Here is a 27,412-nt window from a genome sequence, read left to right as displayed (position 1 = left end):
ACTCATAATTGGTTCAACAGTAACCACAGTGTCAGTTATTCGTTCTTGTTGTGCACTTCAGTGTTGTGCTGCCGGAGGTTAGAACATATTAGAACATATTGTGAATTTCCCCTTGGGATTAATAAAGTATCTATCTAGCTATCTAGCTATCTATCTGCCAGCGCTAGTTTGTCCCTCATGTTAAACTGGGTGTCCTAGTCCTTACCTGGATCATATTGGAAGTAAAAGATAATGACATTTACATTTTCTGTTTTATTTTTGTGTGTGAAGAGAAAGACTAAAAACTTTTTTTTTTTTTTTTTTTATAACCAAAAGTAAATTGATTTTGTTTAAATCAAAACCACAAATAACATACACAGAGAAGCTTTAAATTATTTTTTTATTAATTGTAATTCTCTCATTATGTGATGAATATAAATATCTGACTGTCTTATATAATCTTATAATCTATATATATATAGAGATAGAGATAGAGATAGAGATAGAGATAGATATATCTAGCAAAATACCCGCGCTTCGCAGCGGAGAAGTAGTGTGTTAAAGAAGTTATGATTAAGAAAAGGAAACATTTTAATAATAACTTAACATGATTGACAATGTAATTGTTTTGTCACTGTTATGAGTGTTGCTGTCATCAAGGATTTGATTATCATTTCTTTCAATTAGGTTCGTATTTGGAGGATGTGTTGTGTTCAAGTTATATTCCGTGTTTGTCAACCGTTGTAAAGATAACGGGTTTCATTCATTGAAGTGTTCACTACCCATATCGGTATTCGTGAATCTAAGATGTTTAACGGGCATTCCCGGTATTAAGTTGTGGATTTGCCTGCGAATATTTAGCGGCAGCGTGTCTATGAACTTAATTTAAACTTAGGCTTTACACCTTGCTTTCCTATTGATATGTCTACAAAGGCTTGTTCAGATTCAGAGGGTTGTTCCTTTCTTACTGCATCAATAAACAGCTCGTCTTCCTCTTTATCTGAGATCTCACACACTGCATGCACGGGTTTACCTTTCCCAGTCCTGCAAAGTCAGTTCACGTAAGCCGCTCGGAGTACATGCATCGAAGCTTCTCAGCTGTGCTTGTGCTATCTCGTGTGATCTTGCGATGTCCGTGGCTTTATTTAATGTTAGTTTAGACCCGGCACTTAAAAGTTTCTCTCGCACTTTTGCTGAGTTTGTGCCAAACACTATTCCATCCCTGACCATTTGCATAAGCACAGTCCTTCACCAGCAATTTTAACTCCGTTACAAAGTGATGAAAAGTCTCGTTTATACCCTGCATCCTCTCATTAAACTTGTATCTCGCGAATATCGTATTCGTCTTAGGCATGACAAATGCCAGCGGCAGCATGTCTATGAACCTAATTTAAAATTAAGCTTTACACCTTGCTTTCCTATTCGTTTGCATAAGCACAGTCCTTCACCAGCAATTTTAACTCCGTTACAGCAATTTTAACTCCGTTACAAAGTGATCCAAAGTCTCGTTTATACCCTTCGTCTTCTCATTAAACTTGTATCTCGCGAATATCGTTATTCGTCATAGGCGACGACAAGCGCCAGCGTCACCCATGTCTATGAATTTAATTTAAACTTAAGGTTTACACCGTGCTTTGTTTCCGCAGTAGCTGCACTTATGAATATGCTTGTATGCGTCACTGCACCGCTCGGAGTACATGCATCGAAGGTTCTCAGCTGTTCTTGTGCTATCTCGTGCGATCTTGCGATGTCCACGGCTTTATTTAATGTTAGCTCAGACCCGGCACTTAAAAGTTTCTCTTGCACTTTTGCTGAGTTTGTGCCAAACACTATTCTATCCCTGACCATCTTATCTTCATTTGCATAAGCATAGTCCTTCACCAGCGAATATTTCGTGGCAGCGTGTCTATTGGATAGCTGCTGACAGACTGCCTTATAAGGGCAGGTACTCAATTACGTGGGAGGTGTGACGATGAGGGACGCAACTCCGCCTCACACGGTGACCGAGCTGCAGGCTATGGCCGTATATATGTGCGTAAGTAGGTTGCAGTTATGACCGTTACGCGTAGAATTTCGAAATGAAACCTGCCTAACTTTTGTAAGTAAGCTGTAAGGAATGAGCCTGCCAAATTTCAGCCTTCTACCTACACGGGAAGTTGGAGAATTAGTGATCAGTCAGTCGGGTCAGTCAGTCCGTCCGTCCGTCCGTCCTTCGCCTTGTATTAGTATAGATACTAGGGGGCTTTGCCCCCTGCTTGCTTCACTCACCAATCCCCGTGCTTGCGCTGCGCACTAGCCTCTTTGTGGTTCTGTCGCTCGCGTATAGGGAAGCAGTTGTACAATTTAAACAGGTTTTTATTTTCATGGGAATTGTTACATATGCATAAATAGAACTATTTTACATTACTATGAGTAATTAACCATATTAAAAAAGAGTAAATCATAATTGAAAGTAAATTGTTTCATGTTGCTTTAGAGTTATTCTTTAATAATACAATTTTGTTCTGTTTGGCTTTGAAATTAACACGCAAATACATTTTAAACTTACACTTTTACTGTAAAACTTCATTAAAACAATTTTTTTAATTAAATTTTCATCAATATCGCATTGAATTTTGATTCTTTGTTTGGACTTTAATCCTGTCAATGCAACATACAACTGCCTATGATTGAATTTCATGTCTTTCTCTCTATTAAATAAAATGACTTTTTCGAATGTTTGGCTCTGAGATTCTTTAACTGTCTTTGTAAAAGCTATTCTAACAGGAAACTGTTAACGTTTTAATGCAAATGGCATATCAAGATCTCCTTTGTTGTGTAATGTTACCCATGGAAGATGCACTACATTACCATTCTTGGCTACATCCTTCTTTCTACAGTAATTCGTGTGGTGGAAGACCGGATGGTGTTAACAGTTGTAGTTATTCTTCGGGATATTGTAAGTTGATGTTTTCATTGTCCGCACGATGACCACCAACTGTTTCAGCATAGTCTGTTTGTAACACATTTAACCAATTTGCAGTGTAACCGGTCAACATTTTTGGCATCAATATGTTTGACTTCATCATTTCTCGATGCTAGGATTGGCTGTGTACTCATTTTTTATGTTGATAACCCTTCATGATGAAATTCTTGAGTAGGATTTGGACATAATACGTCTTCTTTATTTGGGAACTTAAAGTGAGGAAAACATTAAAATTTGTAAGAGCTGAGAGAGCAGAAAATGTGCCTGTCAAAAGCATTCACACAAATGAGAGGTGAAATTGGTGCTTTGGTGCCTTGAAAAAATCTCATGGCCAAGGTCTCAACTTGTGGAACTCGAGAAAATCTTCCAAAAAGTCTTGTCTCGTCTTCCAAAAAGTTTCGTCTCGTTGCAGGATTATTTTATTATAATAGATAAGATTTTGGAGTGTGTCTGTGGGAATTTATGCTTGTTTAGCTAAAAGTGGTGAAACTGATGGGATGCATGATGTATTATGGGGCAGCTTGGAAAAATTTACAGTTTGTCAAAATAGAAGAACATGTAATAGAGACAGTGGTGATTGTTTTCAGCAGTTGATCAATAATAATTGATCTGTAATAACAAAAAACGAATACATCCAATATTAAGAAAGTGAGAGAGGCTGTATGTCAATCCATGGCAGACCGATGTTGATGTACGTTATGGTTGTGAATTTTATGATTTAAATATATTTAAATAATTTATATAATAAATTATATAATAAAAAAGTTTTTATTGATTAGATTGATTTAAAACATACCCCAGTATAGACCTTTCTGTTTAAGTGAATGGACCCTTTCAGTTTGGGAAGACTTTGGATCTGTTTTTGCTAGCACTTCCCAAAACCTCCTCATAATTTATCTTTTGACTGCATTGTCTGGTTGCCCTTCCTCCCTACCAGCCAGTTACTGTCCACTGGCCCACATTTCAGAACTTGGTATGCACAAGTAGAGGCAAACTATTTAATGATAGCCCTGGGAGTTCATACTTTTAGACCATCCAAAAGTGACTTCAGATGTGAAAGTCCTTCGTGCTTGAGTACTAGGGCCACTTCTAAAAGATCCTTGCTTTTCTACACTTGACATTTCATGGACAAGGCAACTTGTGTATAGCATGGCCACAGTACTTCCCTCTGGGACTTTTTCATTTATCGTAATAGAACAAACTAAGAACCAGCCTCACTTGTCCTTTTTTTTTGGTTCAGATGGAGCTTTCCTTTTTCTACTGTGAAATTTACACCTTAGGTTCTGATGATACCTTTTTGAAGGTCACCCATTGATACTATAAAAATGTTATCTTCTGCATCCAGCGCAGTTTATCCTTTATCTATGTTATATTAAGACTGTGAAATACAAACAAGCACTGTTCTTACATTTTTGTACTATGAACAACTTTTGCGAACAACTAATTTAGGTTTTATATATCTTTCTCAAATTGATAAAGTTACATTTCCTAACTCCTAACACCCACGTGTTATTTTTAGTGATCTTACAATTCGTCTTGCTTGTAAGCCAACATTATGCAGGAGGCAACATAAATAGGAAAACTATGTAACTTCTAATGAAGGTGAGATAATCACATTTTTAAAAGTGCAAATTGGTCAAATCATAAGCTTTGCCCAGAACAGTATTAAGCAAACAAGTGTATTATTCTGCAGCCATTATTTGAAATTCATGACAAAATTACAATACAGTATATTGAGGTCCTAATAACTGCAAATGACTGTACATTAGTGTATTCCAGCGAATGTTTATCATCTGCAGTCTACCCTTAGTGTTGTGGATTTATGTAAATATATTTTTGTTTTGATGAGCACTCCAGAAATTGTTTATTATATTTGGTGTACCACTAACATAATAGATTTGTGTAAATTATCGTTATTATTATTTTTTTATTTGTAGTGAAGTCCTCTATGAAGATGAAGCCTTCCACAGTCGTGAGTTTGCAGCACTGGTCGCCTCCAAGGTATTCTACCATCTGGGTGCTTTTGAAGAGTCTCTAAATTATGCACTTGGAGCTGGGGATCTTTTTAATGTTACAGATGATTCTGAATATGTTGAAACAATCATTGGTAAGCTGATAAAATTACTCTGTCTGGCAGAACCTGTTTTAAATTAAAGTGATTTGAAACACTAATACTATTTTCCCTGCTACTTTTTTTTTAGCAAAATGCATTGACCATTACACAAAACTTAGGGTGGAGAATGCAGAGCTTCCAGAGAAGGAAAAAAAAAGCATTGACCCCCGTCTTGAGGGCATTGTTAACAAAATGTTCCAGCGTTGTCTTGGGGATCACAAGTATAAGCAAGGTATTGGGATTGCATTAGAGACACGAAGGCTGGACATTTTTGAGAAAACAATATTGGAATCTGTAAGTACTCTTCTTGCTAGCAGTTTGTGTATCGCTTGATGGCATGGTTGTCATTTTAAAAATAGGGTATTATTATTATTGGTAACTAACTACAAGGTTAAGGTCTCATTGCCCTTACTTGACATGGCAAGAGTGATACCAACCCCCTCTAATTAAATTCAGCACTGACTTTGGTTTTCATATTTTCCAAAAGAACCAGAATTGCTTTGCAGGCAACATTTGGAAAGTCAGTGGGGGTGGGTGAAAGCTGTACTTGAATTTTGAATTTTGTTAGACGTAACTTTTGATGTTGACATTAGTACACCTGCAAGTTGCTTTTATGTGATCGGATTAAAGTGAAGTGTCTTTTTTAAATGTATTTCCATTTATTTAAAGATGAACAAGCATGCAGTTTTTTTTTTTTTTTACTTTATCCTGCTTTTATTTGTTTTTCAGAATGATGTCAGTGGCTTGCTGGCGTATAGCTTAAAGGTGTGCATGTGCCTCATGCAGAATAAACAGTTCAGAAATGAAGTTCTCAGAGTACTGGTCAAACTCTACATGAACCTGGAAAAGCCTGACTTCATCAATGTCTGCCAGGTTTGCTCTGCATGCTTTTCTGCAGTGTAATTATTTTGGATGCATCATCCTTATGAATATGGTACTGTTCTACATTCTTATAGTGCCAAAACCATTTCTTCGGAAATTATAAATCGTAACTAAATACTTATTCAGTCTGTCAATCTTCTTTTCTAGTTTAGAAGGTAATGTTTGTGTTTTTTTTTTATTTGTATCATCTATACTTGCATTTAAAATACAGCAGCATTTTGGAAAGTGTTAATTAGTTTCAATACACAGAGTTATATTCAGTATGACATTTCTTTTCAGCAGCTCTTCTATTTTTGTACTTAATACATTGACATTCGATTTAGTTTTTCGTAATTATTAAGTGAGGAATTTCTAATGAATGCATCTATATGTTTATTAATGACATTGAAGCCTATGTTGGTTTTAACAGCAGTAAACTTAATTACATTAAGTTAACCGGAAGTCTCCATGCACATTTGGTTTAATTTTGTTCTACTTTCTTTATTCATGCTATACAGAACATATGCCACAGTATTAATTGGAACAGTGTATTTACTAGTGGAGCTGTATGTACAGGCTCCTTGACATGAAGGGATTTGTGGAAAAATATTCTGTTGTGAGTGTTCCAGCAAAATATAACAATTCAGCAATTAGTTAGAAGAGGGTGTACTGGTAGTTTTGTGAGTAATACACTGAAACCAAGGACCCCTTCCCCTAGATTGTTCTTATGAGTTGATGTTGTGAATACCACAACTGATGGGTATATAACAAAGGTCATGTAAGTGTGTACACCATGATGTGTGGGCTACATTTTTTGTACACCACTTAGCGTATTTGTTTGAAAAAAAATAATAATAATAACCTTTATGTAAATATCTGCTGGTGTTCAGTGTTTTGGACATAGAACATCAAACAGTGCAGACAATGGGAATACTCATCTGTTTTTCCTAACACTGAAATCTACTTTAAAAAATACTGAAGTTAGTGTTTTTATATAAGGACTAGTGACTGGGAGCCCGATCGAATCGGGCTACAAATTCTACGTTTTTGAAATCCATACTTTCTCTGCAAAGAATTATTTGTTTCTTTTAAGTCCTTGAAATGATTTTGTTATCATGGCACTGATTTGTGCTTAAAATAGACCTTTTTGACCAATGTAATGAAGAGCTTCCCGTTTAAACGGGGCTGCGAGACGTGAACTCAGCTCTTCGGCGTACCTGATTTGATTTTTTTTTTCCGGAAAACAAATTTTCAAAACAAAACCGTATTTTACGACTCTAATTGGAGTTGGAGTAATAATTATGTTGGCGTGGTCATTTTAGATCTGAGATCGGCTAAAATTTAAACAATGAGCGTTGTTAATATCCAGCCATTATTACTCAGTTTGCCAATAGATGTCAGGAGGACGGATGCCAAAACCGAACTGCCCAAAGATAGATTTTGACGTACCAAGCAAATGGCGATACATTCTAAATTACTTACGGTTCCGGAGCTGTCGAAGGGTTTAAGTTAGTCGACGATGTTAGTCCTGGAAAGTACGCCCTACCAAACCAACGTTCCAAAAACCAGCTGAACTTACTGTTCTCTGCTCGAACCAACACTGACTTACTATACTTGGCCATCCAGCGGCGTCACTGAAGCATTCGAACATTCTTAGCCAATCATGCAATACTGTGTCCGTGTTTGCCACTTTATGTTCTAACTACAGAGGCAGAGTCCCATTGCATGGTTCTAACTTGTATTGAGTCGAGGTATTGACGCGAACACCATACATACAGATAGTATCAAATTATATATAAGGATTAGCATTACTTGAGTGTAATGGTTTTACAAAAATACTTGTTGCTTCCTTTAAACAGAAGGTTCTATTTTTTTTCTTTGCATGTGTTATAGTCAAGCAGTCAATTTTTTTGCAGTACCTTTTATAGTGTAATTCAGCTCAAGGTTCATTACAAAGTAACTAGGCTTAAATAAAAAACAATACAATGTGAAATGGCTAGTAAAAGATAATTGACACCCAGGCTCAATGAGTTGTTGGTATATATACAAAAATAAATGATCATGTTTATTGAAGGAATCACTCTTTTTGCATTGGTGGGTAATAGGCTTGTTGTTGGTTGTAGGTGGAAACACCAAAAAGTAAAAAGTAGATTTAGCCTGTCAGCATTTTGCAGTCAATTGAGTGATGATGGTTGTAAATCAAAAGAGATGCGTCTATCTACAAATGTGGCAGTACTGGCAATATTTTACCTGTAGTTGACTTCAGAAATTGAATACATTTCAGAAATCAGAAGTCAGAAATACTAAAGTATAAAAATCCAGACAGAAACATGACTTCATCATTTATTTATTTATTTTTTTTTTATATTTACATTGTAGTGTTTAATCTTTCTGGATGATCCCCAGGCTGTAAGCGATATTCTAGAAAAGCTTGTAAAAGAGGACAACCTGCTTATGGCCTATCAGATCTGCTTCGACTTGTATGAAAGTGCCAGCCAACAGTTTCTTTCCTCTGTTATACAAAACCTGCGTACAGTAGGTACCCCAATTCCTGCTGTTCCTGGTTCTACTAACACTGGAACTGTCCCAACAGTTGAGAAGGAGAGGTGGGTAAAGTAATACAGTGTGATTAAATGATTTGTTCTCTTTTGTTATCATGTGCATGTCTTTTATAATTGATTTTTCTTTTATTATGTAAACATACTTTTCACACAGTCCCATTTGTTTCAGCATTACTATGAAGTATGAAAGCATTGGAAATATTTTTCCCATTATTAAATCCTTTAAAAACTTTCCAGTTTGACTTAAGTCATTTTGTCTTATACTGAAGTGTTTTAGTTATGCAAATATCACTGCTTTATGGCATTAAGAAAAAATATTCTGTGGAAACTCATTTTACAGATTATGTTTAAAGTTTGAACATAAGAAATGTTTTGATGAGAATATCCCTTTCAGCCCAATCTAATGCCTCTATCTTCATTTCCCTAACTTTAAAAAAAAAAAAAAAAAAAATAAAGTCATAATTTGAAGGTTCCCTGCTGTACCGCTATTATTTACTTCATCTTAGTTCGTTATATGAGAAAGTACTCTCTTGCTGGCATCTAGCATTCTCAAAATATGCATCAATTTAATTGCACCATCCCTTCAACCCTTTGATCTTTAAGTAAAAAGAATAGAATGAACTCCTTTAATCTTTCTTCATGGGTCACACCACATGGCCCATTTAGTCTTGTAACTTGTATCTGGACTTTTTCTAGCACTTGTTTGTCCTTTTTATGGAATGGAGATGAAAAATTATTGTTCATTGTTATGACTAGGGTTCTTGATGTACTTACTAGTGCACTTTATAACTTAAGTGTAGCCTCCCTTTTTACTCAACACAGTATGCTATATAATCCATCAACCAGCTAGCCTATTTGTCTCTTTTGTACACCATCTTATTCATCACTGACAAGTCCACAATAACTTCTAATTAATTTTTATAAGGTGTATAGTCAAGTTTCAGACCACACATTGCAGCCCCCAGAACTCAGTTCGATTGAGCCCCTATGGGATGAGTTAAAATAAAGGTTTACAGTATTATTGTAATAATGAAAAAGTTGCAGGAACTGTATGATGCTTTCAAGTTATTATCATTTAGACAATTCTATATACTCTGTGGAACTAATAAAATTAGTATTTTGAGACAGTTTAGATTTCTTCTTTATTAGGTTAACTAATACCTTTCTAGTTTCCAGCAAGCATTAGGTGGGCAATTGAAATCAGAATAGTAGGACTAATAAAATGCAGCATTTTAACTAAAGATTTTGTATGTTTAAACGTTGTCATTTATATGATATAAAAAGCAAGATATATGAGGCTTTTACATACTGTATTTATATTGCCGATATGTTGACTTTTCCTGATATTCTGTACCTCACGATTAATGAATGAATATTCAGTTACCCTCAGAAAATCAATAGACTCTAGATGCTGTCAATCTCTGATAAACTAAAAAATTCAATTTAAAATCGAAGCACATATTTATCTCTAAAACATAAGTAACAATGCTGTCATCACAAGCCTCATACATCAGTGACTACTATGAGATGATTTACTATATTTTGTGTAGTGCATTATTGTGCCTTTTGAGAAAATGAAGACAACAAATGTGCAAAGGGCAATCAAAACAGTCAGTATAAAATCAAAATACTGTACACAATTTCCTACACCTTTCACTGATTACTGTGTGAAGAGGTTGAGAACTCCCTAAAAGTGGTAGATGTACTGCTTGGATTAAATAAGCTACAATTTAATAAATCACCAGGAACATAAAACATTTATCCTCAGGTGCTTAAGAATGTTAGTGAGTGCATATATAACTCCTTGGCACATAGTTTTCAAAACTTTCTACACACTGGGTAGATTCCTAAGGACTGGAGGTTAGCAAATACTGTATGCTGTTGTATAAAAATGATGATTGGGCTGGTTTAAGTAGCTATAGGCTGGTAAGCTTAAAATGCATCACAGATAAATTAATCAAAGCAAGTATTAACAAGAATATCAAGCAGCACATGTGTAGAACCAGAAGTATTAGCAAATTCTCAACATGGGTTCAGATGAGGAAGGTCATGTTGCACTAATATGCTGGAATTCTATGAGGAAGCAACAAAATATGTGATCAGAGAGTTGCAAATGGCATTATTTTAATTTATAGAAGGCTTTTCATAAGTTACCACATGAAAGGTTAGTGATCAAATTAAATGAGTGGGAATTCATGGTGCGCCCTGTAAATGGGTATAGAATTGGTTCCAAAACTGGAAGCAAAAGAGTATTATTGGGTTGAGGAGACTTTTTCATAAAAGTGATGTCCCTCAGGCATCAGTGCTGGGACAGCTGCTCTTTTCAGTATGCATAAACTATCTTAACAAGAATATAATCAATAAGCTGGTTAAGTTATTCTGCCAAATTAGGTGGTAGGGCAGATGATTTAGAATCCGCTAATTGCACAGAGAATCTTGGATAGCATACTTGCTTAGTAACTAAATAGAAGAGAAGGAATAAATAGATATTTTAAAACTATGGCAATTAACTCTTCAAAGCAGGAGGGTTTGCGAAACTCAAATGTATTTATTTCTAGTGAAATGAATCTTTCATACCAAACTTAAAATTAATATGGGCCAAAGTTTAGAAAAGGTTTATATAATAAATGAGAAATCCAACTAAAATGCATTTCTTTTCTATAATGATGAATCAGTATCAATTGTACAGTATATTATGCATCATCAAATAAAAACAGTGTTTAAATGTAATTTAAACCATTCACCTCTTTTAAACTTTTATGAGGAATTTTACTGAATTTGATGAGCCATCCTATTCAAACCTTTCCATTTTATTAAAATTGGAAGTTACCTGAGAGTCACAGAGCATTATCATTTACTTGTACACCTATATTTTAACTGCTATTTTCATTCAGTATGATGGAGGTACAAGCAAAGCAGACTACTTGGTCCATATGTTTTTGAAGACAATAAACTCTGTTGTTCATGTTGGCTGACAAAACTATGAAATTCTAGCATTTCCCCCCAGTGTTCTGTTCTTATAAAATTTCATTCTACCATATCCAAGCAATGAATGCCTTTGCATTTAGTACACTAACATTGTATTTCTTATTAAATTGACCAAATATTGGCCACTTGCAGTATGGTTTCTGATTTTGTGTTATAACCTGAAAGTTGCAATCACTGGTCAATCCATTGGCACAACACTTTTTTCACTATTTATGCTGACATCTCACTGTACAAGTTTTCCAATATTTTCAGTTGCAGCCTTCACATAAATAACCTTCGTGAAGTCACAGCTAGTTTTAGACAGTTGCAGCACATAACTATTTAATGACTCTTGTGTAGTGTGAAAACCATAGTGAGTCGGACATGGCGCATTGGAATGCTCTTGGACTTAGCTATAATTAAAATCAAACAGGTTTGATTTTTATTATAGTAAGTCATGAGTCATAAGGTTGGAGTTTAATTTCTGCAAGAGTTGACCCAAAAAGCACCAACCGGTTATGCAGTGCCCAGAAACCTTGAGGAATATAGATTTGAAATGGCAAGAGAAGCTGTTTGAACTTTGAAGTTAACACTAATGTTTGTATGATACTTTGTGTTTTTCATGACCACAACAGAGTGGAATGGAGTAGCCACAATTGTGGCTGTTTTCAGTGTGCTTCTCATTTATCTGCTGCCAAATTAAGGTGATGTTGTAATACTTTTGTATGCAAAACAAGATATGGAACCATAATGAAAATACATGAGGGAATTATGTAATTAGTTGCCACATATGATTTCTAGCCCTATCATTTTACACCCTCAGAGACAACAAAATGCAGTGTTAATAGTAATTAAATTTGCTGTATGAATAGAAGTAGTGTTAAGTTCCTCACTTTCATGGGAACTTTAATTGAAGGGGTCCTGTAAAAGGGAGCTTTCTTGTACTGTTGAAAACTAACAGCCCAAGCAGTATTTCTACTAGTCTCATAACAGAGTATGATAAGACTAAAACCTATACATAATCTAACAGGGTAGCTTCTATAGTTTTATTAGTTTGACAATTTATCAGTATTATTATTTACCAGTTTTCAGCTGAAACAGTTACAGGAAATTGACTCTTGTGATTATTTTGTGAATCATTTGCCTTTAAAAATGTATAGAGTTATTTGGAAAAATTACTTGATTTTATAGCATTAAATGTACTGCTTTGTGTGATAATGTACCTTCAGTTTTATTACTTTTAAGTCCTGTAGAGACCACAGCACCTGTTACTAAGTTATTATTATTGCAATTATTATTGCAACGGAGTCTCTCAGTGCATATTTAAGTTTCTTATCTTGTGGGATGAATTTTCCATTCTGACATCAACCCTCAAAGTTTGCAGTTCCACAAAGACATTATTTGAAATCCAATCATTAAATATAAGTACAAGCCTATCTCCTTGGTAGGAAGAGATAATTCTGTGCCGTATTGAGAACATTAAATCTACTCTTCCCTTTAAATACCTGAGACTGCTGATAATACATGTTTACAATAATGGTATTCAAAACACATCCTTCTTTTTTGGTAGGTGTGGATAGTTTTGCATAATATATTATGTATCCTAGCTCCTGAAACAACTTTTAAAATTTAAGAGCTTTGGTAAAACTGCAACCCATAAGACTATGGCTCAAATACCTGTTTTAAACTGGTACTGCAAATCTTATAAATTTACTGTGCTAACCATAGTTTTTTCCAGGCTTTTTCAATAACTATGGCCCTCCTGAAAGTTGCATCACTAAGTGTAACTGTTCTAAAATTCTTATTTTTTTTCCTCATTTTCTCTTATAGTGAGGCAATGGAAACAGAGGAAAAGCCTTCTGGCTCTCCAGCAAGAAAACCTGTGGAAGTGGTGAGCGAGTAGTGATAAATTAACAGTTACCTTTTATATAAGCGTATTGAATAAACTTTATTAAACAACACAGCCAAAAGAATTAATACCCTTCCACTATTTTAAAAAGAATCACAGTTTTCCATGAAGTGCGTTGAAACTGACAAAGTAATTGGTATCTACCAATTTTTATTTCACATTTTATAGAACAGACACTTTGCTTCTGATTTAGGACTTAACATTATTTAAAAGAATAAAATGTGCAAATGGCATGGATAGAATTATTGGGACCCCTTAAAAGTTAAAAGACATCATTGGGTTGTAGTGATAACTCAAACAAAGTAATCTAAATGGTATGACTCCATCTATTAACTGAACCAAGTTACTCACTCAGCTGTGTTGAGTCATTGTGCGCATATTACTGAATATGGACCAGAGAAGGAAAAGTAGAGAGTTGTCTATGGATGAAAGAAAAAAGGTAATAACCAAGCATTATCAGGGTAAAGGCTACAAGACAATCTCCAGAGAGCTTCATATTCTTTTGAACATGGTAGCTAATATTATCAAAAAGTTTAACCTCCATGTAACTGTAGCCACCTACCTGGACATTGCTATAAGAGGAAAATTGACTCCAGATTGAACAGAAGGATAGTTTGAATGGTGGAGAAAGGACTAAATAAAGCATCAACACACATTCATAGTGGCCTTCAAGATCAGGGCACTACAGTTTCAAGTCACTCATCTGTTTCTCTGATTGAAAATAGACTGCATAGTAGAAGACCCAGGAAGACTCCACTTTTTAAAGACTGGACTGGTGTTTACTAAAATGTATGTTGGCAAGCTGCAGTCTTTCTTGTAGAATATCCATTGGGTAAATGAAACTGATTTAGAGCTTTATGATAAGTCACAGCAGCTTGTGTGCACATAAGAAAAAAAATTCCCTATTCTGAAATATGGAGGAGCCCCATTAATGTAATGGGGTTGCTGTGCTGCCTCTGGCACCAGGTGTTTTGAGTCCATGCATCAACGAATTCTGGATCGAAACATACTGCCCAGTTCCAGCAAGCTCTGTTTCAGTAGCAGGGCATGGGTCGTCCAGGTGCATAATGACCCAGAAAATACATACTATATATAATCACCCAAAAATTGCTGAAAAAAAACTTTGGAATGGTCTTTGACCTGCTATGAGTCCAGATCTGTATCCAATTGCATATCTTTGGAAATAGCTAAAACTTGCAGTTGGGAGAAGGAACCCATCCTGCCTAAAAGGACTGGAGCAGTTTGCTCAAGAAGAGTGGGCTAGTTTGCCAGTTGGGAAGTGTAGAAGTCTCATTGAGAGGTTCAGTAAATGTTTGATTACAGTTATTGTCTGATAAGGATGTGCTAAAAATATAAGGTATGGGGTTCCAATAATTTTGTCCATGCCATTTTGTTTGTTTTGTGTTTTTAAACGCAGATGTTCACTCCTAAATAAGTGTATACTTTGTTGAATATGAAATGAATGACAGACAGTTACTCATGTCAGTTTCAACTTGTTCCATGGAAAATTGTGATTTGTTTTTAAGCAGTGGAAGTACATTGATATTTTGGCTTTATCTTCTTCATTAATAAAGTATTATAGTGATGTTAGAAAGGTGTCAGATAAATTCCAGTAATCAAAACGTCTTATGAATGCTTCTAATCTTTGTTATTTTGCATCCTATAAGAATAAGTTGATGATATAAGAATAGTTAAAAGGCACAGCTATCCAAGATGGGGACATTTTGAAAGTCCTTAGAAATTGAATCTTTTATAAAGTAGCATTTTACTTTAAAAGCTTAATGTTATTGTATTTTTGTCATTCATAACTATATAAAAAGCAGACAATCCATTTAGTAAATCAATTTGGCATTCATCACCATGTCAGAAGCCTTTGAATGTTTCTGGGGTGAATGTTGTTTGATTATTGGGAGAGGTAAATTTATTTCTTCAGAGTCATGTTATATATTGGTTTGCCACGTGAAATTGCACTCTAAAGTAAAGCATATTTTGGAATTATTAAAAAATAACTAGCACATTCTTGTGTTTTAAAATGTAGCTAATGGGTGCTGGATTCCCACTATGAAGAGAAGCCTTAAAACTTACTGAATACATCTACTTTAAATTACCAAAGGTTTCTATTTAAGACAACTTGCCTTCAACATTTCTAAAGCATTCTCTTGTCAACAAAATGAAACTTGAAGTAATGCATTGTATGTACTGTGTTCCTTTTCTTGAGGAATAGACTGTGGGTGGATGTATGTGTTCACCCTGAGATGTACTGGTGCCCTGTCTGAGGATTGTGCCTGCCATGCGTATGGTGATTGGTGGAATAGGCTGTAGCTGCCTTGGGCTCCAGCCGTGGATTAGCGGGTTAGGAAGATGGGTAGATGGATAGATTATTATGAATAATATTTATTATTAATAATAATTTTATTGGATGGCGCAGTGGTAGCAATGCTGTCTTGTCTTACTGAAAGAGACTGGGGTTTGTGCCCCAGTTGTTCTCTGCATGGAGTTTATATGTTATCCCCATGTGCTCCCCTGCTATGGATTGGTATCTTGTTTAGGTATTGTTCCCGCCTTATGTCCAAAGCTTGCAAGGTTCCAGCTACTTCACAACTCTGCCCTGAATAAGTAGTTTAGGAAGGTGAATGGATAGGTGAAGGCCTATAGTATCTGTTCAGTTCTTGTGACTTGATGCATGCCACATACGTGTGATAAATATTTTCTCTCACTGAAGCACATCCATGCAGTAGCGATTAGGGCTGCAACGATTAGTTGATGTGGATTTTTTATTGTCGATGCATCATAAACAAAATCTTCAATAGAGGCTCCAGTCACAAAGAACCACATTGGTTTTTGTAACTGCAATGCACTACATGAAGGCCTGGGGGCAGTATCGTTTGTTATTGTTTGTCAAGACTGCACGTTGTCCTACCAACGCAAGCATCCTGGAGCTGTGATGCCATCGCCGTCTCTTGAGAGGTAAGTTTTAGCGAGTAAAGTTAGTGTCACGTGTTAACGTTGATGCTTGTACTATAATGTGTATATCAAGGTTTTGACAATGATAGTTAACCCTTAAACCGACACATACTTGGGGTTTAATGCACCCCTGGACGCCAAATACTTTTTAGCTGCACTTTTAAGTAAATGTCACAATTCACAAAGAAAATGTGAAATTTTAATGGAACACATTTTTTTTTTCATGCAAAGAGCATCACAATTACTGCAACACTGATCATTGCACACACTGCAAATGAACTGTAAAAACTATAAAAAAAAAAAAAACTACTGCAGCAGCCTATTATTATATGTTCAAGGTGCAACTGACGGCAAATTCAGTAAATCACCGAGCCAACTGCGCTTGAACTGTCTGCATGCAAAAAAACGGAGGTAAACGCTGATGATTGCAGGCTCGTCTAGTGCAGCAGCTTAATCCCAGAGACAGTGGTTCTGCCAGGGCCCGCAGTGGTTGTGAGCTGACTGCTCAACAAATATATGACAATGACTGATCAGCTCTGGCGTGCTTGCAAATTGCTCTATGAAGCAAATATAGCCGGTTGCGGAGTTCAATGAATGTACACCGCCGACTATACTTGGCTCCGGCGTGCTGGCAGTAATTAGCTTGTTACATATTTTAGTCCATTATTTTTTTTATTTTGGCATAATACATGATGTGATAAACTACAACACTTTTCCTTCAGAGTGTGATGATTAAAACATCTTTCTCTGTCTGCAAAATCATTCTTGTGTATTCCTGCTACCTCTACTCCCTCTGAGCGTCTCTTCTCAGCAGCTGGGAACATTGGTGTGAGGCTGACTCTCTTTTATGAGACAAAGCATGTCGAAATGCTCACGTTCCTGCACTGCAATCAGGAATATATGAACTGAATCTTTTATAAACTGTACATTGTTTTATTTTATTTTATTTGAAGTGAAGCTTTATTTAAACTTTTAGACTTTAAGGCACACCAGTGGCCATTTTTGGTTAAGTTAAAAGCACTTTTTTTGTTTAAAGACTATGTGCACTTTAGTTTGTGTTGTTTAATGTATTGTTTTTTATTGTGATGGTCACACTAATATAAAACATCTGATTATTTTGAAATTCATATTTTTCACTGGTTATTTTAATTTGATTATCATTAATTTTAATCGTGTTAATGCAGAGACATCAGGGTGACATTCACAGGTGGACAGACGCGAGCAGATGAGGTAAGACAACCAGAACAGGTTGTGCAACCACAGGTCGCAGGCATCAAAATAGTCCGGCATGAAATAATTGTGACTAATCGAAAAGAAAATTGAACGATTAGTCGACTATCAAAATAATCATTAGTTGCAGCCCTAGTAGCGATCCAGCAGTGGCAGATAACATTTTTGTTAAATAACAAAATAACCTTCCATATAGTGAAAGAATATAACCATAACTGTGAGTTTTTTATTATTATTATTTGCCAGTTGTCAACAGAACAGAGACCTCCGTGCGCATCAGAGCATCATCATTTAGTGTTAGTAATGGTGCTTGGCAATGACTTTCAGGGTCAAGGGCATGGATTTCCCTCAGAAAGGTGCCCACAAGTTAAGATTAGCAGCAAAGTGAAGAACACAGCCAGTCTGCATTTATAATTGCTGATTCTAATAACAATTTTTTCTCTTATTGCTATTTTTGTTTTTTTAAACAATATGAATACACTCTCTTGCAATACACCCATGTATATAATCTCAACACAATGATCAGTGACATTCTTGGCTTGAAAAATAGACATGTACAGTAAGTTTTAAGGATTTTCTCCACAATGGCTCCCTGTTACCCATTAGCTTTATTATAAAACAGAAAGGCATGATAATTATTTTTTAAAATTTACAAATATGTTTCACTTCAAAATGCAGTTTAATGTGGTAAATTAATATACACCATGATTGGTAAGAAATAACTTCAAATTAAAAAATATATAGCTTATCTTTTAATAAACTTGAGACCAGTTGTGTGGTAAATTTTTTTTGATAGATAAAGGAAGTATTTCTTTCCGCCTTGCATTCAAAAGGCAAAGAAAAATGCAGGAGTCGTAAATAAACTTTCTGAAAACTGGTTGCATCTTGAAATCGGGAAATCTTTAAATCTACAATTAGGCATTGTGTCATCCAGAGAGGTTATTTTAAAAGTTTCCCTGGGGGAAGGAGATGCTTTATTAAGGGCAGCCAACCAATATATTGCATAGAGGTTAGTAAAAGATTGCTACAGTGGGTGAAATAAGTGTTAAACACATCAACATTTTTTTTAGTAAATCTATTTCCAATGAGGCTATTCACATGAAATTCTCACAAGGCATTGGTATTAACTGAAGAAATCCACAAAAATAAAGAATTCACAACATTAAAGATAAATAAAGGTATATGTAGTAAATTGGAATGATGCAGGGAAAAGTATTGAACACACTAAGGGAAAGCAGTACATTAAGGCAAGGAACCAGCTGAAATCCTTAAATAGTTGGAAAATAATTCAACCTTCTATCTGTGCAAATTGATGATAACTAGGTTAGTACATAATAATGGGTGACAAAAAGGTGTTTTGCTACCAAGGTGTCACAAAAGAACCATCTCATGATGGGTAAAAGCAAAGTGCTTTCAAAACTTCTGAATCTTCCAGCAAGCACCATTTGGGCCATTAACTGCAAATGGAAGGAACATCACATCACCATCAGCCAGGCATACTCAGGAGGTACTTGCAAGATTTCTGACCAAGTAGTCAGAAGGTTAGTCAGAAGAGTAGCACAAGAGCCAAGGACCACTCTGAAAGAGCTTCAGAAAGATTTGGAGACAACAGGTACAGTTGTTACATAGAAAAACAATAGGCAGTGCATTCCACTGGCATGGCCTCTGTGCATACTCACCCCGAATGACTACATTACTGAAGAAAATGTATGTTGCAAGTTTGCTACATAGTGTTTGAACATACCTATGAAATACTGGGAGAATGTAGTCGGTTCAGACAAGACTAAAGTTGAACTTTTTGGCTGTCATACTACGCACCATATTTGGAAAAGAAATGGCACTGCACATCATTTGAAAAACACTATGCCAACAGTGTTTTAGAGGTAGAAGCATGGTGTGGTGTGGTTTCCCATCTCATGGTACTGGCAGACTTCATGTAATTGAAGAAACAATGAATGGGACCATGTACTGAGAGAATTTTGAAATGAATCTGCTGCCATCCACCAGAATGATGAGGATGAGATGTGGGTGGACCTTCTAGCAGGACAACGATCTGAAACATACAGCAAAGGAAGCTCTCAATTGGTTTCATAGAAAGTAAATCCAGTTGTTAGAATGACCCAGTCAATCATCCAACCTAAATCCAATTGAACATTTGTGGAAGGAACTAAAGATAAGAGTTCACAAGAGCCCCCAAACACCCCCCAGAATCTTCAAGAATTAAAAACAATCATTTTAGAAGAATGGGTCAAAAAGTGTCTTGAAGCTGTCATTACAAACAAAGGCTTCTCCCTTAAGTATTAAATTAACATGTTCTTTTTTTATCATGTACTTTTTCACTGTTTCATTCCACATTATTATGCATACCTTTATTTATGACCTTTAATGTTGTGAATTTGTTATTTGTGTATTTCCTGAGCTAATACCAATGTCTGGTGAGAATTTCATGTGAACAGCCTGATTGAAAATATATTTACTGAAAAAAATGTTGACGCTTTCAATGCTTCTTTTCCCTACTGTATTTTTACAGGTCCTATAAGATGAAAATAGAATTGTTGAAACAGTTTGGCACTACTATTATTTATTTGGTGTCTAAATTAGAGCAACATTTGTTGTAGTGCTTTAAAGTATCACAAGTGTGGTTCATTAAGATTTGAGTTTTTTTCCCTTTTTGAGTGCCTGTTTTTCTTTTATTGGTGAAGGAGGAGCCTAAAGACCAGAACTCCAAAATGATTAAAATACTCAGTGGAGAAATGGCTATTGAGTTGCATCTTCAGTTCCTAATCAGAAACAACAACACAGACTTAATGATTCTAAAAAATACAAAGGTAGGGGTCATAACTCCTTTTTCTAAATTCCTGCTTTAATGATTCTCTTTATCTTGCAGTATGTTCAAATTATTCAGTCAAGACCACAACATGTATTTTACAGCAAACAACTTTTAGTTTTTATATTTAGTATCTGACACATCAAATATTATAATCCTCAAATATCAATTTTTGATTAAATTGCTTACAAAAGTGATTATGCTACTTAGTTTTTGTAGTTAGCATTTAAATAGATTCTTGCTCTGTTATTGAATATTTTAGTAAATTTAAATAAAACAATAAGCTGCTGTTATTTTGAACAGGTAAGTAAGATCGATACACAAGCATGATTAGTGACAATATTAAGGCCATATTCTTAAAATGTTATTTTTTTTAAAAGGTTAGCAACATTTTTAAATTCTAAGAAGTAATTTATAAAGGTTATTAGTGACCGTAAACCCCAAAGCACTGTTTCTTTTTATTTTTGCAGTTCCCTTGTAACATTCTAAAGCTTTCTAACCATTCTTTTACAAAACTGTTGAGGTGCTTACCTACAGTATATGCTATTTAAACTTTGCCGTGAAATAACACATAGAATCATAGTATTAGTGATTAAACACCTTACGAAAATACTTGTATGAGAGCTATTTACTATTTACTGAATCTCATGTTTTGTTTTAGATATCTACATCAAAAAAATACATGATTTTTGCTTTTATTCAGTGTTCAATTCCATATTGTAAATGTCAAAATATCATTACAGAGCTGTTGAGTAATAAGAAATTCTTAGCAAAAAGATTACTCTTTATTATGTAATTAACAAATAAGGACACTATTTAGAGTATTTAATTTCCTTGTAGGTGAAAGCCATTTTAAAATATTCAATTGCAAGTCTAGACAATGTAGATGTTAGTAAGACTTCATTGATCAGAAATAGTTTCATCATGTTCAGCTGCATTTTTCATTTATGCTGATCTTTAGTTAATAAATTAGGCCATTTCTTGAATTTTATTACATACCAGAAAACAGTCTTCAGTGTAGTAGTACTACATTTTTAAGAAGTCTTTTTTGAAAGTTTTAGTATTATTACAACTATTTCAGTGCTTTCTTTTTCTTTTAAAATTGACATACAGGATGCAGTAAGGAATTCTGTCTGCCACACAGCAACTGTAATAGCCAACTCATTTATGCACACGGGGACAACCAGTGACCAGTTCCTAAGGTAATGCATTCTTTGAGGTGAACCATTTGTTATATATAAAATCGATATGGCTTTTATGTAAGTAACATATAAATGTTAATGTTTTGGGCACATGCACCGTCCAGATCTAAACACTGGAGTGGAGAGTCTATAGCTGCAGGTGGAAGCTGTACTTTGTATATAAGAGCCAGATCGAATGTTGTTTACTTATTTACCTTTATTTATTTACTTACTTCCTACAGCGTAAAGTCTCAAGTAGACTGCTGAGCTTCCCGTGTACATATACAAAGTATAGCAATGGCAAAAGTGTATTCTTTCTCCAATGTAGAACCATCGTCATGATCTGAGTTCACTGAATAAAAAAAAAAAAAAAGCTAATCTTTACAAGTATCATAAATTTACACCAGCAGTTACAGACTGAAATGAAATGTATGTTTTTATTCAAAAATAGTAAGAATAAGAGCAGCTCACTTCTCAAAATGGACTCGTCCGGTCTCAAACCCTTGACGTTTTGATTATCAGTCAACAGTTGATACCGTTGCGCCACTGAAGCGGTCGTAGCAAATGCGTGTCGATGTCGCACCCTAACGTGGGTTCTTTTTCTGCAGTTATATTCATGGATAGAAGCGCATTTGTTCTGTTATATTTGTACCTTGTGTGAAAGTGTTTATTTGATATTTGGACTTCAGGTTTCACTCATTATACACTTCATGTCTACATTTTGTCAGTTATTACTAAAACATGAAAAATGTTTATGTTTTAACGATGTGTTTACATAAAATGTTGTAGACAGGGAACACACATGAAAAGCATGTGTTCCACATAACGATATAGTATTTATAAAAGGTGTAATTTTGCTTGATTTCTCACTATACAACTCTAAGCAAATGACACGTAGGTAAACAGACTTGAGCTGAGAAAACTGTGTGGTGGTGGGGGGATGTGATAGTAGACTGCTTGCTGCTTATTGACACATTTACAGGACAAAAGACGCTGATGGAGAGGTGTGAAGCGATTTAAGGTGGGATGGATCTAGGAGTTTTTTCGTAGGCTCTGCTAATTCTAGTGTTAAAACTGCTGCAATAACCCCAATACTGAAAAAACCTGGTGTCGATTCGACTAATTTCAGTAATTTTCATCATATTTCTAATCTACCCTTCATTTCCAAATTCTTGAAAAAATAGTGGCTATTCAACTTCATTCTCGTTTATCTCAAAAAAAACTCTGTATGAACAGTTCCAGTCTGGTTTCCTTCCCCTCCACAGTACAGAAACGGCACTTATAAAAATGACTAATGACCTCCTTACGGCAGCTGATTCTGGTTTAATTACTATTCTCATCCTCCTTGATCTGAGCTCAGCCTTTGACACCATTTGTCACACTACTCATCTTAATAGATTGTCTTCGATTGGCATTACCCACATTCCACTAGATTGGTTCAGATCCTACCTCTCAGGCCACACTCGGTTTGTTCAGCTTAAAACTTTCACATCCCAACCCATCGCTGTTACTTCAGGTGTGCCCTAGGGCTCTGTCCTGGGGCCCCTCCTTTTCATTATTTACCTCGTTCCCCTTGGCAATATCTTTTGTATATATAACATTAGCTTCCACTATTATGCTTATGACACCCAGCTGTATCTCACTAGCAAACCTGCTTCCTTTCCACCCTCCTCACTTACTGATTACATAGCAGAAATCAAATCCTGTTTTTTTTTCAAATTTTCTTAAATTAAATAGTGACAAAACTGAGGTTCTCCTCATTGGTACAAAATCAGCATTATCCAAAACGGATCATTTTTCATTTGTTATTGATAATTCCTCTGTGTCCCCTTCCCCACAGGTTAAGAATCTGGGTGTCATACTTGATATTACTTTATCCTTTCAGTTCCACATCAATAACATCTCCCAGTCTGCATATTTCCACTTGCGTAACATTAATCACTCCCCACACCACTGCTATCCTTGTTCATAGCCTTGTCACTTCTCGGCTGGATTACTGTCATTCCCTTTTCTTTGGTCTTTCTCGCAAATCTCTTTATAAGCTTCAACTGGTCCAGAATTCAGCTGCCCGTATCATTACTAGAACCCCCTCTATTCACCATATCACTCCCGTTTTGCAGCAGCTTCATTGGCTTCCAGTTCATTTCCAAATTCAATTCAAAATTCTCCTACAAACTTTTAAGGCTATCCACAACCTTGCCCCTCCATATCTGTCTGACCTCCTGCATGTTGCCATTCCCTCCCGTACCCTTATATCCTCTTCCTCCATCCACTTGACTGTCCCCTTCATCCGTCTTACCACTATGGTGAGCAGAGCATTCAGTTGCTCTGCTCCCCAGTTTTGGAACTTAGAAATAGAGTCATTTTCACTTTTCAAATCTAAACTTAAAACTCATTTGTTTAAGACTGCTTTATCTCTTTGATTACAATTGCTCCGTCTGATTTGAAATTTTGTATTTTACTTTTGGTTATAACCTGTGTTTTTGTCTATTGTTCGGTGTCCTTTGTTCGGTGTCCTTGTGTGTTTAGAAAGGCGCCTACAAATAAATAAAATATATTTTTATTATGCAATGGAGTTTTAACCTGTAGATAATTTTCATTGCTTGTGTCTGTTAAAAGTTCTCGGTTTTTTCGCTCTTTGAATGCTGATTTGATTTTGTCAAGGTGTCAAGCAAATAAAAAAAATCTTTTGGATGAATTATTAATCTGTTCGAATGAATTACGTAACCCATTATAATTAATTTTTTTTTCCTGACTCTTATTTCAGTCGTACGGTGCCCCGTTCCATATTAATTTGTTTGAGTAGATTATTATTTTTCCCCCTTGCAGTCCAGTTCTTAATCAGGCATGCTTTATTTTGCAAACCATTTTGGTTGGGGGTCTTCAATTCAAAAGCATTTTTTTTCTTTCATTATTAAAACACTTGCTTAAATCCCTGACTCGTGTAAAAAGTATGTTCAATAATGACAATGTTAAAGAAATGATGAAGCGGATTGGAGACTCTGTGCATGCCCGTAAATCCCAACTGTTCTATTCAAACTTATGTGTACATGTGAATTGACCTACTGTGTGTGTGTATGTGTATCACACTCACTCACCTGCTCGCTTCCCTTGACCACCCCGGGTTTGGTTTACCGAATATACATTTTAAAGAGATTATTTTCATGGGAATTGTTACATATGCATTATTTTTACTTTAAAACTTTTGTAAAAACAATATTTGGAATTAACTTTTCTTCAAGATCGAATTGAATTTTGATTCCATGTTTGGACTTTCATTGTGACAACGCAACATATAACTGCCTGTGAGTGAATATTGTTTTTTTTCTCTTTAATAAATAAAACGACTTTCTCGATTGTTTGTCCATACTCTTTCTTCTTCTCTTTGTCTTTGACGTCTCATCTAGAAGATTTAAAATTTATAAGAGCTGAGATTGCAGGAAGTGTGTCTGACAAAAGCATTCACATGACTGAGATTAGATGACTGCGGTCTTGTTTGAAAATAGTTGTAAGTAGGAGCATGATTTGAAATAATTTAATGTTAAAAGTCTCCGTCTCACGGTACTTCCACAAACGTTGTTGTGGTATGAATCTTTTAATTTTCGCTGGCAACGCGAATTAGACGATCTACAAGTCTCCGACTTAAAGTTTTAATTGAACAATATATTCGATCTCTCTTCACTGTTCCATTATTTCACCGAGTAATTTCCGTTTCTTTGCGCTAATGCAATATTTCCTATCCTTTTTTTGAGACTTTTGAATTTTCGTACTTCTATTACCTCTAGTCTGCTCTGCATGTGTACCGCTCCAACATTTTTGAATTCTTTATGATGTTCTACTTTGTCATTTACTCTTTGTCCTTTATTTCCGGCTCTGGGTGTGGTTAAATCTCTTTCTCGTGGGACATATAACGCTGCTTGCATTTTAAAGGGGGGGCTGAACACACATTAAGGAGCTGCAATCGCATCAGCTGCTGTTTTGCTGCTGTGTGTTCTGCTCATTGCGCTGCGTGTTGATTATTTAAAAGCCTGTACAGCAACTGTCATTTTGACATTTCGTGTCTCTACCACTCGCTTTGTGAAGGGTTTGGCCTGATCACACGCTATGGAGATGTGGTCGAATCATCTGCTGGCTTGCTGCTGCTGCTAGTGAGCTGCATGTTCTGCTTGTCATGTTGCGCGTCGATCATTTAAAAGCATGTACAGCTGCTGTCCTTTCGTCTTGCTGCCTTGTCTCGCACGTCAAAGTGTCTTCCGAGAAGATCACGTCTCATCTCCCTCGACTCCCTCCCAAGATATTTTTTTTATAATAGGGATATATCTATACTAATAAAAGGCAAAGCCCTCACTCACTGACTCACTCACTGACTCATCACTAATTCTCCAACTTCCCGTGTGGGTGGAAGGCTGAAATTTGGCAGGTTCATTCCTTACAGCTTCCTTACAAAAGTTGGGCAGGTTTTATATCGAAATTCTACGTGTAATGGTCATAACTGGAAGCAGTTTTTCTCCATTTACTGTAATGGAGATGAGCTTCAACGCCGTGGGGCGGAGTTTCGTGTGACATCATCACGCCTCCCACGTAATCACGCAGTACATAGAAAACCAGGAAGAGCTCAAAAAAGCGCTCAAGAAAACATGCATTATATAATTGAGAAGGCAGCGAAACAATAAGAAGCGAGCGAGTGACATATACAACCATATTCATGAGTTCTGCTACTTCGGAAACAAAGCACGATGTAAACCTACACTTTAAATTAAGTTCATAGACAGGCTGCCGCTGGGGTTTGTAATTTAGTGCCTGCCCATATAAGGCCGTCCGTCAGCGGCAATCCAATAGCAAACTGCCACGGGTAAATATTCACGGGTGAAGGACTGTGCTTATGGAGAGGAAGATGAGATGGTCAGGGTGGTGTTTGACACAAACTCAGCGAAACTGCGAGAGAAAGTTTTAAGTGCCAGGACTAAGGTAACATTAAATACAGCCATGGACATAGCACGAGATGGCACCAGCACAGCTGGGAACCTTCGATGCATGTACACCGAAGGCTCACGTGAACTGGCGCTGTGCACAGATAAAAGCAACAGTTCCAAAGAGCTGAACAAAACCGAATTACACAATTGAAAAGGCAGCAAAAATATGAAGCGTCTGATAAGCATATTCATAAATCCAGCTACTGCGGAAACAAAGCACACGGTGGAAAAGTCAATGTCCCGCTAAAGGAAGACAGTGTAAAAAACCCGTGCATGCAGTGTGTCAGGTCTCAGATAAAGAAGAAGACGAGCTGTTTATTGATGCAGTAAGAAGCGAATCGATGAATGAAACCTGTCATCTTTACAGCGATTGACAAACACGGAATGTAACTTGAACACAACACATCCTACAAATACGAACCTGATTGAAAGAAATAATGATAATCAAATCCTTGATGACAGCAACACTCAGTAACACTCACAAAACAAATACTGTATATTGACAGTCATGTTACGTTATTTTTAAAATGTTCCCTTTTCTTTTTCTACCTTTTTAACACACTACTCTCCGCTGCGTCGGGGGTATATATATATATATATATATATATATATATATATATATATATATATATATATATATATATATATATATATATATATATATATATATATATATATATATATATATATATATATCGCTCTACATACTCGAATAATGGATACTTTATTAGCCATCAATGATTGTTTTGGTAAAGCCATACTCAGTGTATTCATTAGATGAACGGTAAAAAAGTAAGAGCGAGGGGAGGATGACTCATTGAGGCATGCAGGCTGTAGTGCACGTCAACTCTATCTGAATTGCGCGATCACATTTGAAAAACA

The 27,412-nt window shown here is 35.8% G+C and overlaps 1 protein-coding gene across 2 annotated transcripts in view; it reads left to right on the top strand.

Moving 5' to 3' along the window:
- The window catches only part of psmd1 (proteasome 26S subunit, non-ATPase 1), a 190,908-nt gene that overhangs the window by 18,952 nt on the left and 144,544 nt on the right, over positions 1-27,412 (top strand). For both annotated transcript variants that reach the window (XM_039766396.1, XM_039766405.1), the window contains 7 exons: positions 4,882-5,051; positions 5,146-5,351; positions 5,787-5,930; positions 8,298-8,524; positions 13,277-13,337; positions 20,252-20,377; positions 21,490-21,578. In XM_039766396.1, coding sequence (XP_039622330.1) covers positions 4,882-5,051; positions 5,146-5,351; positions 5,787-5,930; positions 8,298-8,524; positions 13,277-13,337; positions 20,252-20,377; positions 21,490-21,578 — 1,023 coding nt within the window. The remainder of the gene's footprint in view (positions 1-4,881; positions 5,052-5,145; positions 5,352-5,786; positions 5,931-8,297; positions 8,525-13,276; positions 13,338-20,251; positions 20,378-21,489; positions 21,579-27,412) is intronic.

The sequence above is a fragment of the Polypterus senegalus genome, chromosome 1 (genome assembly GCF_016835505.1).
Source record: "Polypterus senegalus isolate Bchr_013 chromosome 1, ASM1683550v1, whole genome shotgun sequence".
In the NCBI taxonomy this organism is placed as follows: domain Eukaryota; kingdom Metazoa; phylum Chordata; class Cladistia; order Polypteriformes; family Polypteridae; genus Polypterus; species Polypterus senegalus.
The sequence above is the reverse complement of the archived record's forward strand: the minus strand, read 5'-3'. Positions and strand labels throughout refer to the sequence as shown.